Source organism: Chroicocephalus ridibundus, chromosome 10 (genome assembly GCF_963924245.1).
Source record: "Chroicocephalus ridibundus chromosome 10, bChrRid1.1, whole genome shotgun sequence".
In the NCBI taxonomy this organism is placed as follows: domain Eukaryota; kingdom Metazoa; phylum Chordata; class Aves; order Charadriiformes; family Laridae; genus Chroicocephalus; species Chroicocephalus ridibundus.
Window position 1 is genome coordinate 5,853,427 of NC_086293.1, and position 14,478 is coordinate 5,867,904.

At 53.5% G+C, this 14,478-nt stretch overlaps 2 protein-coding genes across 2 annotated transcripts; both read right to left on the reverse strand.

Moving 5' to 3' along the window:
- Positions 1–1,202: 1,202 nt before the first annotated feature.
- On the reverse strand, positions 1,203–6,502 carry RBM15B (RNA binding motif protein 15B). The gene has a single exon (XM_063348190.1). The coding sequence runs from the start codon at positions 6,363–6,365 to the stop codon at positions 3,588–3,590; it is 2,778 nt and encodes a 925-aa protein (XP_063204260.1). The 5' UTR covers positions 6,366–6,502; the 3' UTR covers positions 1,203–3,587.
- Positions 6,503–6,863: 361 nt separating this feature from the next.
- MANF (mesencephalic astrocyte derived neurotrophic factor) lies at positions 6,864–11,489 on the reverse strand. Its single transcript, XM_063348275.1, has 4 exons — positions 11,308–11,489; positions 9,175–9,302; positions 8,214–8,355; positions 6,864–7,070 (listed from the first exon to the last, which is right to left on the reverse strand). The coding sequence occupies exons 1-4, from the start codon at positions 11,393–11,395 to the stop codon at positions 6,886–6,888; spliced, it is 543 nt and encodes a 180-aa protein (XP_063204345.1). The 5' UTR covers positions 11,396–11,489; the 3' UTR covers positions 6,864–6,885.
- Positions 11,490–14,478: the final 2,989 nt, after the last annotated feature.

Consider the following 14,478-nt stretch of genomic DNA (forward strand, 5'->3'; position numbering starts at 1 on the left):
TGCCAGTCCCTGCAGCATGGGGACACGAGCCGGGGCCGGGGGGGGGTGGTGGTAAAAAAAAAAAAAGTCTGATGTAGGGCAGGGCTTGCAGAGCAGGGTAGAGACCTCAGGGCTGGTCAGTAGTTTAAGCTGAGGGTACTAATCAAGGGATGCTCAGCTTATCAGCACTGATAACACGCTAGGCACCGGCGACTGCCTGGGGCTAGCCCTCTTGTCCCTCGTTCTGTTGTGGTAAGGACAGCCAAGATGTTAAAGACAGGCTTCGTAAAACAGAATATTTACTGGATGGGTGCTTAAAAAACAAAGGAGCAACTCAGTCTAAATGCTAAGGCTCTCAGACCACCCGATACACCATCCCACACCCTGGTCCCGCTTTGAGTTTCAGGTCACCCTCAAAGAGACCACTGGCGCCTTGCAATGCCCTTCTGCCACTGCTGTACTGGGCTGAGACGCCAGCAGCCAACCCCCCCCAGCGCTGTTCTACCCACCCTCGTCCAACATCCCGGAGTGTCTCAGCCCTCCCAAACAGGGCCGTGGTGTTCTTCCCACCCCTGCACCGGGTATCTGCTCCCCGGAACTACCTCCCATCCCCATTTGAGGGCCAAGTCTTGCAAGCTGGTGTAGTGGTATTTGGCTGTCACTATCTACCTCCCCCTTTTCAGGCCCGGTTCTCTCAGACCCAGCCAGGATGCGTGTGGGGGATGGGATGGCGGGCAGGACTACGGGACAGGGGCCTTCGGCCTCAGCACGGGCGGCCAGTTCAAGCGATGGCTGTGGCTCACTCGCATGCTGGGGAGCTGGGAAGGCTCAGGTCAGCAGGTCAGAGGGCTGATCCTGTTTCTCTCCTGGGTGTTTTTTTTTCCTTTAACTCTCCGACTTCTCTAATTTGTTTGTAGGAGGGAGGTTTGTTGGGCACTGGGGCTCCATTCACACGCATGCTCACAACCGTCTGCCACCTCACTGGGAACAGAAATCCCACCATTAAAAATCTTCCCAACCCAAAGCATGACAATGTTTGTCGTCTTAAAAAAAAAAAAAACACACACCATATTTTATTATTTACTTGTCTCAAAAGGAAAGTGGGAGACAGACGGGGGATTTCTAGTGGTTCCCTGGCTTTGCCATCAGGCAGTTGCAGCTTTTATCACATATTGATTGTTTTCTTTCTGATTCCTCACGTTTGCATGCCATAACACGTATGTGCACACACACAGGGACACACACAGACACGCAGGAGGCTGCTCCACAGCAGCAGGAGCTACAGCTCCCTGCCAGCAGGGAGCCAGGCGGGGTTTGTTCCTGCAGCACCACGCGCTGCGCCTCAGCCTGCCCGGACACCCCCAACACGAAGGATATTCTGACAAAAAGCTCTAATCACTCTATGACTCCGGCCATAAGGGGTATTTAATAGCACTTGGTTTCAGATAACACTTAACGGTTACAATTGTTGACATTTGGCACTGTCTACATTACAACAGCATCGGGGACTCGGTCACAAGGTTAAAAGTCGGCGTCCCTGTAACCGTGTAAAACCAGGGGCAGCCCAGCTTCCCTGCGCCGCGCGGTGTCCCGAAGGGTCCCTCTGGTGCCTGGAGACACGTCTGGGCTCCTGGGAGCAGCAGCGCTGCTCCTCTGCTCCCCCAGCCTAAAGGGGCTCTACGCGCCCAGCCAGCTCCCTCCCGCTGAACCCTGCGGACAAACCCCTCCCTGGCCTTGTAGCCGTACCCGGGCCCTCACAGACAGAATTACGTTTTCTGGGGTACAGAAGATGCATCATCAAGTAAAATACTAACCCCCTCATGATCACACTAACTCCTCAGATTGACTTTTAATATCATCACAGTATTAAATGTTAAAAAAAACAAACCACCCAACAAACCAACCCAAACTTGTTGCTACCAATACGTTATTAAATTAAGCAACCGCTCCTACATCATCAGCTGATGATGTCCCTACCGTGAAATTGCAGGGTTAAAAAAATAAAAAAGAATAAAAGCATCATTCGACTGAGTTTTGCTCCCTGCTGTACAGGTTTTGATACCAATCATACCTGAGAGCACGGTTTTAAAAGGGCCTTTGGCAGCCGTCAGCAAGCGAGCCTGCCCGGTCACACACACCGGGGCAAGACAGACTCTGCTTCTCCCAGGACTTTGGTCACTTGCTTACCACCAAAACAACAACAACAACAAAGAGTCAACCTGCAAATTCAAAGAAACTTTAAAATCGAGTGGTTTTAATCCCACACAAATTTCTGTAAGCCTCCTAAAATCTACAGGCATCATTTTAAAAAATAAAAATATCCCCAAACCGAACAGTGTGGATTTTAACTGGAATTGGAACTCGGTACCGCATCCTTACGTTACTGAGCCACCAGAGGTGCGGACGCTGCTCTCCCGAACAGCTGTCTCACTCCACAGATAGAAAAGGTGATGGAACCATCGCGCACTAAACTTCAAATTTTGATCTCCAGAGCTTCCTACAGCCATAGACAGGTTACTTGTGGTAACACGACACGTTTTCAGACAGCCAGGCACGTTTCTCTCTCTTTTTTTTTTTTTTTTTATAAGCCTGCAAACAAGTTTCAACTTTAGGAAAAAAAAAACAAAAACACGAGTTTGCCATTTGTCTTTCAATAAAGGATTTCAGATAGTGCAACATGATCGACTACGCAATGGGACACCTACAGTTCACCAAAACCTTGGTGCCCTTTATTTGCTTCTCTACATCTAATACAGGCCCAAGAGGTTTCCCCCTTAAATTACTTTTTTTTTCTCCTGCTTGTTTTTATTTTTTTTCCTTTTATAAAACCCAGGAATGTCAAGCCTCATTTTATTTTTTTTACCCAGGAACTTCTATCTGACTGAAACACGGATCGGGTGCTCTCAAACCTCCCAGAACTGAATACAGAGCTGGCTCCTTACTAGCAAACTTTTTGCCAAGTATTAACTGTATTTTTTTGTTTGCGTATAAAAAACGTTTCTATTCTTGATCAGGATTTGCTTCCTTCGTAGCTGGCTTCCTATGAAGCTTCTATCCTCAAATAGAGACTCAACAGCATCCAGGCTCTCAAATTTATGAAATAAAAAGCAAACAGGACAAAAAAAATAAAAAAAGATAGAGAACCAACCTTTCAGTCTCTCGCACAGCACAAAGAACCCCCCCTCTTCCCCCTCCCACCTTGCAGGACACGTATAAAGAGACGGAGGAGGTGCAGGAAGCTGGGCCCTGAGAAACTGAAAGGGGTTGGGACCATCACCTTCCCGCTCTTGCCAGCACAGGGAGTCAGCCCTTCCTGGGCCACAAAAACTAGGATACCGCACAAGTTTAGAAATCCATCAGTGAACAAGGCTTTACTGACAACTTTTCATACAGTTAAAAAATAAAAATACAGAACAACAGCGGACAGTGTCACATATTAAAAACGAATAAAATGGGCTCTATTTAAATGGTATTAAAATTAATTAGAAACTAAAAATCTTACCACTTTGGTCGAGGAGTTTTGAGCCTCCACCAAAATGATCAGCCTTAAAAACAACTGGGTTGTGTGACACACAAAGAAAACATGGAATTTGAAAAGACAGTGTGGGCTAGGCAGTGTCTTTGACTATAACTATCACCATATGTTCTTCTTCTAACTTCCCCAATGTCCTTAGTGCTGACTGGAGGTACTGCTGAGAGAATTCACAGGGAGGGAACGCGTAAAGCATGCCTGTGCTGTCTCTGCCCTTCGCCCCTCCCACGGGCAGGCTGATAACCCCAGCAGCCTGCTTCTGTTTCAAGTAGGAGACCAGATTCCTGAGAAGCCGTCGCTGCAAGCCAGGCTCTACAACAGGGAAGGTCCCCTCAGCCCCTGCCCCTGCCGGGGCGGATTGGGTCGCCAGGAGCACAGCGTAGCCGTTGGGGCTGCCTTGTTTGATACGGCGAGTGACTTCATCCAGCTTGGGCTGGTCGAGCCGAAGTCTCTGAGCGATTTTGAGCTGCGTTAACTTCCCGCCGGATGAATGGTCTTTAAGGAGTCCGTTGATGACACCGAGGTCTCCCTCCAGGATGTGCATAGAGGTGGGGAAGCAGCTGTTTTTTAGCACAAGAAGCCCGTTCCAAGCAAGCTGCAGTGTCTGAGCATATTCCGATAAATTCTTTAGCTTTTTGGTCTCAGATTTTGGCTCCTCGTGAGTTTTTGATTCCGATTCACCAGTTCGATGATTGCGTTCGCTGTCCCTTTTTTTAGGCTGGGGAGCATCGGATGCCTCACGATGGGGTTTCTCCTCAGTCGCATGACGATTGTTCTGAAGGGAGTTACTCTGCTCTTTCTCGGCTCCAGATTCTGTAGTGTGGTTCTCCTTGCGAGCCCTGTCTGGGCTGCGGTCTAAAGCTGGCCCACTGGCCTTTGTCCTGCTTCTGTCCTCGTAAGGCGAGTGAGTAGTCCTCCCGCGGTCGCTGGAAAGACTCCGGCGTTTCCGCCTCTCTTCCCACGGTTTGGGCACGCTGCGATCGCTGTCGCTGGCCCAGCGCTCTCCGCTCCGGCTACGCACCGATCGGCTGTAGCTTTCCAAGTTGTTTCTGCGTTCAGCGGTTTTGGCAGGGCTGGCCCAGTCTGCCTCTGCAAAGCTCCTGTCTCTGTCCGAGTACAGGAGGTGCGGAGGAGTCCTATCTCGCACCCTCAAGTCTTGCTCTAGGCTTCTGTGTCTGCTGTACCCGTCAGCTAGCAGTTCGTAGTGCACGGGGAGCGGTGCAGGCTGGTACTGCTGCGGGTATCTCGTCTCTTCTGCTTTGGCAAAATCCACTCGGAGTCTCCTCTCCGGTCCGCCCAAAGGAAAGCCCCTCATCTGCGCGCAGGCAGCCTGGGCAGCGTCCAAGCTTTCATACTGGATATAAGCGAAGCTGTCTCCCTTCACGTAGTCAATAGTCCTGATGCTGCCGAAGCGGTCGAACTCCCTCGCCAGGGCAGCCAAGGAAGTACTGGGGCCAAGACCACCCACCCACAGCCTGGTAGTAGGGTTGGCTTTCCCGTAGCCAATTTTGATAGGGTTCCTGCCGACAACGCGGCCCGACATGGCGACCTTGGCCCGATGTGCCATGTCCAAGTTCTGGAACTTGAGGAAAGCATAAGCCCCGCCTTGACCCCGGGCAGGCCGCTTGATCACCACTTCTTCAATGATGCCGTACTTCTCAAAGGCGCGCCTCAGCTCCACCTCCGAGACGTTGTGGTCCAGGTTGCCAATGAAGAGGTTGCGGGTCGCTCTCTGATCATCCTCCGGCATCAGGTCTTCCTCAGCCACGATGGGGTAACTGTAAGGGCGGCCGCGCTCGTCATACAGCCCATAGTAATCCAGGGCCCTCTCCCGCTCCCGGGAGAGCCCGATGGCGGCTGCTTCCAAAGCGAAGGCGGCGGCGGCAGCGTGAGCATGCCTGGGCCGCGGCTCCCGCAGCAAGGGGCTGGTGACGGGAGAGAGCGATCTCTGCTTGTACTGGTAGGTGCTGTGGATGGGCGGCAGGTACCCCAGGGGCTCCGGAGAGGGCGCGGGGGGTGGCGTGCGGCTCCTCCGGCCCCCGCGCAGATAGACTGGCTCCACCTTGAGGGGCCGATCGTAGAGGAGCAGCTGCCGGGCCCGGGCGTGCCTGCGGGCGTCGCGGGCGTCCCCGGGGTGTCGGAAGTTGACATAGGCGACGCGGCCAAGCTCGGGCGTGTGGGAGAGTTTGACACTGATGTCCCCGGCTCCCCCCCCCGCGAAGCGCTGGAAGAGGCGGAACAGGCCGTCCTCCAGCAGCTGGTCGGGCAGGGCCGCGCTCAGCCCGCTCACCAGCAGCGTCTTGTACTCACAGGAGCCGGGCGGCTCCCCGGCCAGGCCCGCCGAGCCCCCCAGCGGCGCCAGCAGCAGCGAGGGCGCGGCGCCCGGCGGCGGCCCGGCCAGCAGCAGCGAGGGGGCCACCACGGCGCCCGGCAGGGCCTTGGCCTTGGGCACGCCGAGGGCCCGGGACGAGGAGGAGGAGGAAGAGGAGGAGGAGGAGGGGGCGGCCTGGCTGCCGCCGCGGGCGGCCGAGGCCGAGCCGCTCCCCGCCGGGCGGTGGTTCGAGTCGCCGCCGCCGCCGCCGCCGCCGGCGCGCTCATCGCCGCGGTGGCTGCGGGAGCTGGAGCCGCCTCCGCCGCTGCTGGTGGTGCCGCCGCTGGTGGTGCCGCCGCCGCCGCCGCCGCCGCCGCCGCCGGGCGTGGACTTGTCCCGGCTGCTGCGGGAGGCGCCCGAGCTGCGGTGCGGGCCGCGCCGGCTGCTGCTCTCGCGTTCGCGCTCGCGGGGCCGCTTGGCGGCGGCGGCGCGGCCTCCCCCAGCCGCCGGCGGGCTGGAGTCCCGTTCGCTGCCCCGCTTCATGGCGCCGGGGCCCGCGGCTCAGGAGACGCCTCCGGCGGCCGCCGCCATCTTGGACAAAAGGGAACGAAGGCGGCTCCGGCCGCCGCGCCGCGCGGGCCCTACGTCATCGCCCCGCGCCCCCGCCGCATGGCGGCGTCAGGCGCGCGATGGCGCCCGCACAGGCGACGTGACGCCGCAGCACCTCCCGCCCGCACGTGACGGCGGGGCGGCCAATGGCGGGGCGGCGCGCGCCGGGTAGAACCCCGCTTCCCCGCCCCCGTGCTGAGGGGAGCGGGAGAGGCCCGAGGGGAACGGAGGCGGGGGAAAAGGGGGAACGACGACGCAATCACGTCACACGTCACGCGTCCGCCCGGTAGAAACCGTTGTACTTTAATGAACGTTCCGTACAGCGCGCGCCGCCTCAGCTCCCGCCGCCGGGCGTGCGCGCCCGGGCCGCCTCAGCGCCGGGCCCCGCCTCAGCGCCCAGCCCGGCCCCGGCGGGTCCCGGCCCCCCGCCCCCCCCCACCCCCCCGCCCCTTCCTCAGAGATCCGCCCGGGCGCCGGCGGCCCGCGGCGCGTACTTGGGCATCAGTTCGTGGATGCGTCGGATGAAGTCGGATTTCTCGGCGCAGCCCTTGCAGGCCTCCCCCCAGTCGTCCAGGATCCGCCGCAGCTCCTTGACGCGCAGCTTGCGCAGGTCGGCGGTGCTTAGGTCGATCTGTTTGTCTGCGGGGGGGAGAGGGGGGGAGAGCAGAGCCGCGCTCAGCATCACCCCCCCCTTCCTGCACACCCCCCTCCGACCCGGGGGGGGGCAAGGAGATGGGGGACCCCGGCCGTGAGGGGTCCGGCGGCGGTGGCTGCTGCGGAGACCCATACGGGAGGCCAGGAAGCCAAAACGGGAGAGCGATGAGAGGTGCCAGGCTCACAGAGGGTGGAAGGAACGTTGCGTTAGGCTTTTGACAGCAGATAGGGTTTTAAACACTAAAAGTCATTAGTAGAAGCCAGAAAGTTTCATTGCGGCTTAGATGTAGGAGTTCCACAACAGCCCTGAAACCTCCTTTATTACATCAACAGCAATACTTCAATTCTCTCTTCCACTGGATAAATAAAAGGCAGCAGAGTGATTTCAGAGGAAGATAAGTAAGCGACAACAACAAAAAGCTTTTCAGGAAGCAATGGGACATTGGTACGAGAAATAAGAAGTGTAAAGACCCACAATCCAAGGGGTGTCTCTGGGGAATGTGAGGGCAGAGACAGAGGAGAGCAGTCAGGAGGAGGTTATTTCCAAGAATGTTCTTCAGATTAGTATTTTCAGGAAGAGTAAGTGATTTAGGAATGCAGGAGTTCAAGGAAAGTGGTAAGAAACAGAGCGCCAGAATGCTCTGGGCAGACACCAGAGGAGGTGAGGAAGAAGCGTTTTATCAGCCTGCTACTGGCAAATATAAGAGCAGCGAGGAGAGGACTACAGAGCTTAGCTACAGGCTCGAACCCTGTGTACACGAGACATCCCAGGCCGTAGGACACACCTGGCTGCTCCCCACAACAAGCTTTACTGCACGCTTTCCTAAATAAGATATTCCAAATAGTGATTTGAGTGCAGTAGTGCCAATATGCCTGGAAATTACTTATTTCAAGGCACATCAGTGGCCCTGCAGAAGCTAAAAAGGGTTAGTAGCCAACAATCTTAACCTGAGCATCTCCATAAAACTCTCTAGAATGTTCACGGAGAGCAACCCAGGTTGTGCAACCTAATTTGGCTAGTGATCTTGCTACAGAACTTAGGACTGAGGAGTTTTAGCATGCTGTTTTACCCCAAATGACCCATACCCCAGAAAAGCATGGGCATTTCCGCTTATGCCAGCAACTCACCGTATTTTAGTTCACAGATCTGACTATCTTTCTTCTTTAGTTTCTCACAGATCTTTTCCACGGGGATGTGATGACTCATGGGCTTTGATACCTCGTTAATGATTTTGGTGGCTGCATCACTTGTGGCCCCAACATAATAGCACTAGAGGGAAGAAAACAATGAGGTGGGGATGCATGGAAAAACGCTTCTAAAAGTTTTCTGTACGTCTTCTCGCTTGGTTTTGCAACTAGATGTTTACTGTTAGAGAACCTTCCCACGTGACAGCTACAAGCAGGCAAAAGGAAGCTAACACTGAGCCTAGGGTACTGGGCAGACGTTTCCCATCACACTACTTTTAAAGCTGTTGAGGCTGGTTGTCTTGTTTATCAACTTTTTAAAAAAATGGATTAAGTATAAAGTCTTCTTCATTCAAGGAGAAAGACTTTCTGAGGCATTTCCCCCTCTGCATTTCTGATGGTGTCTCTCTGTAGTTCTCTTCTTAGGGAGAAAGTTCAGGGCCTTTTCCTTGGGGCTCTTCATTTGCAGATTGCTGTCCGGCTCTAGTAAGGGCAATTTGTTTTTCCTTTATTTAGTTTTCATCTAAACAGCCGAAGAGCATAAATATTTTAAAAGCTTATATAGCACCTCAAATACAGTTTAAATGACAAGGAAGTCCTAGAGCAAGTAAGAGCTTTGTAATCCCCAGCACTTCAGTAACAGGGAGAAAAAAGTTCACCCAGTAAGATATCTGTTAACAGATGAGGGGTTTTTTTTGTCTTTTCTTTTTTATTTTTAAGGTGAAGAGGTCAAACTCCTCAAGTCTTCTCATAAAAAATACAGGACCAAGTGTAGCCACAGAGCTAGGAATGACACCCCTGGGAAGCCACATCGTACAAATGCAGAAGCACTAGTTTCCCCTTGTTTGCCAAGTATTCTATAACTTACTCCCTCAAGAGGCAAGTATCATTGATGACTACTTACCAGGCGGTTCTCTTTGCCTTTTGCTTCTTTGCAGGATTTCAAGAGCTCTTTTTCGATACTGGCAGGTGTGAACTCAACATTGTTGTCCTTTAGACTCTGGTAGAACCTTCCCAGGAACGTGACACACACTGGAAGGGAAGATGGATGGAGTTACCTGCCACTGCAGTAATCTCATGGCAGCTCTTAGAGGGCACTTGTAGGGAAACAGAATAAGGGATTTGGAGAACAGAACTTTGCGAAGCTGCATAGTCAGTAACTTCACACATATTTCAGTTAAGTCTTTCAGAGCACACACGAATCAACAATATGCCCTGCTATTTTTTGTGGGTTTTTGACAATCTGAGAAACGAGATCCATGGAAGTGTCCGGTGGCTTCTGTCCACTGTCCTGAGCAAGCAGCAGGATTCATCTGAGGGACAAAACACAAAACAGTGCCTGTGCAAAAATGTAAACTTAGTTTTCTGTCTTATTCTTGCTGCTTTGGGAAGCAATTTGTGAGACCACAGTCTTCAAAACCAGTTCTGACTGAAAACCAGCTCTCTCTCCATAATCCCGTTACAGACTCCACGTGTGCTGTTTTTAGGAATACGGTATCACCAATTAGCAAGTTGGTTCAGTTCATAGGTAAGTTATTTCCAAGAGAAAAAGAAATTATGTTATCGCACACTCTCTCCACTGGGCGTGTTTCTCCTCTCTTCATTCCCACAAGCTTCTGAATCGGCTTCAGATTGAAAAAGGGAAGAGTCTTAATGAAACTCACACAGGTGCAGTTGAGAGAACAGATCCAAGTCCCTGCCCGTGGGGAGGGCAGGTACAACTTAGTCCTTGTGCTTTCCCTTTGGCAGCAGTCGGCTCCAGACTAAGCCCAGCACACCCGCTGTGCCTTGCTGGGGAGGCTACGGTGACCGCAGCATGCAGGGTCTGTGTGACAGGGTGACCGAGAGGGACACTGCCAGTTTGCCAAGTGTCAGATGTCGCTCATTCTACTGCTCGCACAACTCGCCTGTGAACATCGGCATCGCCTGGACCAAGAGCTCTGTGGCCCCACCAGTTCCTGCAGTGGGACCTGTAGATTCTCACAACTTCCCAGGTGTGAGACAAGTGCCAGGCACTGGCCTGCCTCTAGAGGAAAGGCACAAGTTATGTCTTTTATGTGATTTGTTTACCCCAACGGGAAGGGATTGGCAAATGTTATTGTCATTAGCAACTTGTATTCAACTCTGAACAGGAGCCATAGCACGGGAAACGAGCAAATACAGGGGATCAAGTATGACCATCTCAAAGCTAAGCAGAAACTTACTCTCATTAAGACTAAAAGTACTTATCAGCAGGGCCACTTTGGAAAACTTTTTTTTTGTATGCGTACAACAGCATGATTTACCTCACAAGTTTGTCCCCAGTCACAGACACACACTGATGTCCACTGTGCGCTGTTTGGAAGTGAAAACCTTTGGAAAGAATAGAGATGCTGCAGGCAGCAGGACTGACGACAGCAGTACAGCAGAAACAAGTTTTCAACCTAGTGCTGGGGCAGCAGCCCTAAGTTCCAATTTACTATGCTCCCTCCCCCCGCATTAGCACTGCAAACACCCAACCAGTTCCTACAACCCCACCTCAAGTTTTTTCGTGCTTCACCAGGGGAATCTGTTCAAGACCAAGAGCGGTTTAATTTGCTGTGCGGCTCAACGGCTCCCACCCCGGGGCCTCTGGTGTTTAGGCGGTGCGTATGGCGCCCGGTGTGCATCATCCGCCGAACGCCGCCTCCGGTTTTAGGCATTACCGGGCGGACACAGGGCTGCAGCACCCCCGGGGGTGAGGGGACCGGCCGGCCGCCCTGTCCGCGCCTCCCGGGGTCGGCGCCGCTCGTCCCCGAGCCGCTCCGCCTGCCAACGGCGCCCAGGCAGCTCTCCCGGCCTGGCCCGCGGCACTTGGGCGGACTTCGGAGACTTTTCTGCCGCGGGAGGAACCGCTCCCGCCGGCCCGGCCAGGCCGCGACCCCTCACACCAGCGGGCGCGCCGGGCTGCGGGAGGCGGCGACCTCGCCTCACCTCATCTCACCTCACTTCGCCTCGCCGGGCCCGTGGACCGCCAGCCGGGCCGGGCCCGCCCCCCCTCCGGCCCGGCCCCACTCACCCTCGCACTCCCCGTCGCGCAGGGCCCGGCTACCGGCCGGCAGCAGGAGCAGGGCCAGCGCCGCCCAGAGCCCGTGGGCCGCCCGCATCCCGCCTCGCTCGGCAGCCCGCGCGCACTGCGCCCGCCGCACCGGCACCGGCACCGCCGCCCCCGCGTCGCCGGCTTCCCCCCACACCCGCCGCCGCTGTCGTCCCATTGGCTCGCTCCCCGCCCGGCTTCCACGCTTCCCCTTCCCATTGGCCGTTCCGCTGCCTCCACGGGAGAGTTGGCGGCCGCTGATTGGGGGAGGCAGTGGAACGCGAGTTTCCCCGCCTCCTTCAGCCGCCATTTTTGTTAAGGGAAAAAACCTCCTCGTGCGCTTCGTAACCGTTGCCTGTGGGCGCCATCTTCCAAAGGGGCAGATTCTCACACCTGTGGCCGGGCCGCGCTGAGAGGCGCGGTGGGCACGGCTCTGCCGTCCGTTGCCGTCAGTAGCTGCCCTGGGGCCGGGCTGAGCAGCACCCGAAGGCTACGGCTGCCTAGGGTGGGCGCCGGGAGCAGGCGGGGAGCGTGGGGCGTCCCTTCGCCTGCTGGCTATGGCAGGGCGGCGGCTCGGAGCGCGCTGAGGTGAGGCTGAGGAGGCGGCCTGAGGCGCTCGGGCAGCGCGGGGTTTAGTGCCGATGACAGCTTCAGGCCTTTCTGTTTGTCTGAGTTCCCTGCGGGCCGAGGGTGTGTGGTGTGAGCCCGCGGGAGGGAGCTCGGCCGGGCAGAGGAGGAGCCGCCTGGGTGGGCGACGATGGGGAGGGCGCTGTCTCCTGTGAGGGGGCAGCGGAGGGGGGGCGGCAGGGACAGGCTTCTCCTCAGCATCGGCACTGAGAGAGCCCTTCACGGGTGGCTTTTGGTGATGCCTGTACCCCCTTTAAGTTATAAGGCCTGAATTCTTCGAGTTGGGGTGTCTGAAAGCTGAGTGGTTAAATTAACAACTTGTGAGTGGGTTGTTTCTGGCTTTTTGTATGGTTTTGTAGAGCCAAGGAAACAAATTAAAATTTATTTATTTAAAATTCCTATCCCAGTCACTGTGTCTATCACCATCTGCTCCCAAAGCCCTCACAGGATGTGCTGAGAACTGCCTTGAACAATTCGAGACCCTATGAGTTTATCACTTCAGTGCTTTTGAAGTTGTAGGCTACTTGGGGGAAGAGGGCACCCTGTTGATTGTTTCTTATCTTAGGGGCTGTATGTTTAAGTGTATGTGTCCTAGGGTACCAGTTTAATCAAAGAAGGTGAAGGCAAAGTCATATAGCCTTGTGCTATAGTGAGGGAGCGCACATCTTAGCTTGGTGGTTTCCCTTGGTGCAGGAAGACTTAACGAGGCAGCGTAATTGTGCCCACCCCAAGCAAAGCCATGGTAGGAGCTGTGGGGGATTTTCACTGTCTGAATTTTCTTGCAGGTCATCAGCTGCAAATTATAAGCCTTGATGAGGAGAGACAGGGAGGAGGAGCAACCTTGTTCAGCAAAGGTCACGTAGCAGGTGAGCAGTAATTAGGACATTGTATCTTGCCAGTGTGAATACATCACATGTTTATCAGATAGAAGAGGTGGCTGTTCACCTTTCTAATTCTTGTTATCTCTCAAAATATGTTTATTTTTTTTTTTAAATCGGTCTGTAATAATTCCCAGAATTACTGAATATCAATATACTTTAGGAAGATTATTGGCTTTTCTAAGTTTATGCTGATTGCCCACTAAAGTCACTTAGTTGTGCAGAGAAGTGGTTACTTAAATTGCCCTGGTTTCATAGCAGGATAGTGGGCAAAAGAGCTGCAAGGTGAAGAGGCTTATTAATTAGTTGGAAGTAGGGCTTAAATTCAGAATTATGAGAATTTAGGATCTTCACAATAAGGAGGAAGTTTAACTATCAAAGGAGTGCAGTTATGAAACAGATCTTCAAACAAAGTAGGACTTTTATACATTTTTATACAACAGACTGTGACAGGATAGGAGTGTTTTTATTTGATTCTGGATTGTGAGCATCTCTATATGTTTCAATTGGGACCCTCAAATGACTTTGAGGAAGAACAAAGACTCCTTTTCATGCTTTTTTTTCCTTCTTTTTGTTTATAGTTTCTTTTTATTTATAGTTTATTGTATAGCTATATGTTTTCCAACATTCCATCAATTGGGAAGGCAGTGCCTTCTTTTTACCTTCTGTTTTTTTTTTTTTGAGCCATGTCTAGTTTTCTAGGGTTCTGTTTATTCCACCACCCTCCAGCCACTGCCTTTCTCTGCAACATTAGGGATTTGTCATGGCTGAAGCCTGGGTGCTGGGCAGCTTGTGCTGGTCCTCAGTGGTGTTGGACGTTGTGACTGTTACTAGTCTAAGTTGGATGGGTATTGAAAGAGAAAGACTCGAATTGCCTTGCCTCTTAAATATAGGCCTTAATTTCCACATGTATAAGCAGTAGTACTCAGAAGACTGGCTGACCCTCAGAGATCTTCCTGCAACGTTGCGTGCTCAACGTTTGAGTTGCATCAAGATTAACAGTTCCTAGTGTTTATCTCTCAAAAGTGACTGGGATGAGGATTTAGTTTTGGATGCAGAAGTTGGCTGTTTTTATTGTTTAAAAGACCCTCAGTTGTTAGGGAGGCTTTAGCTCCTGTTTTATAGTCACAGGTTAATGCTCAAATTAAAACTATAGCTGTGGGAGGATATTCATCAATTAATTCCCTCTTTGGAATAAAGAGGAATCTGACAAGAACAAGGAGGGAGACGAGGTCTTCTTGTATGTGAGAGTTCGGAAAAATGAAAGCCAACCGCATCCTGGGCTGCATCAAAAGCAGCGTGGCCAGCAGGTGGAGGGAGGTGATGCAGCCCCTCTACTCTGCTCTGGTGAGACCCCCCCTGGAGCACTGCGTGCCCCTCTAGAGTCCTCAGCACAAGAAGGACATGGACCTGTTGGAACGGGTCCAGCGGAGGGCCACGAAGATGATCAGAGGGCTGGAGCACCTCTGCTATGAGGACAGACTGAGAGAGTTGGGGGTGTTCAGCCTGGAGAAGAGAAGGCTCCGTGGAGACCTTATGGCAGCCTTCCAGTACCTAAAGGGGGCCTACAGGAAAGCTGGGGAGGGACTCTGGATCAGGGGGTGTAATGACAGGACGAGGGGTGAGGGTTTCAAACTGAAAGAGGGTA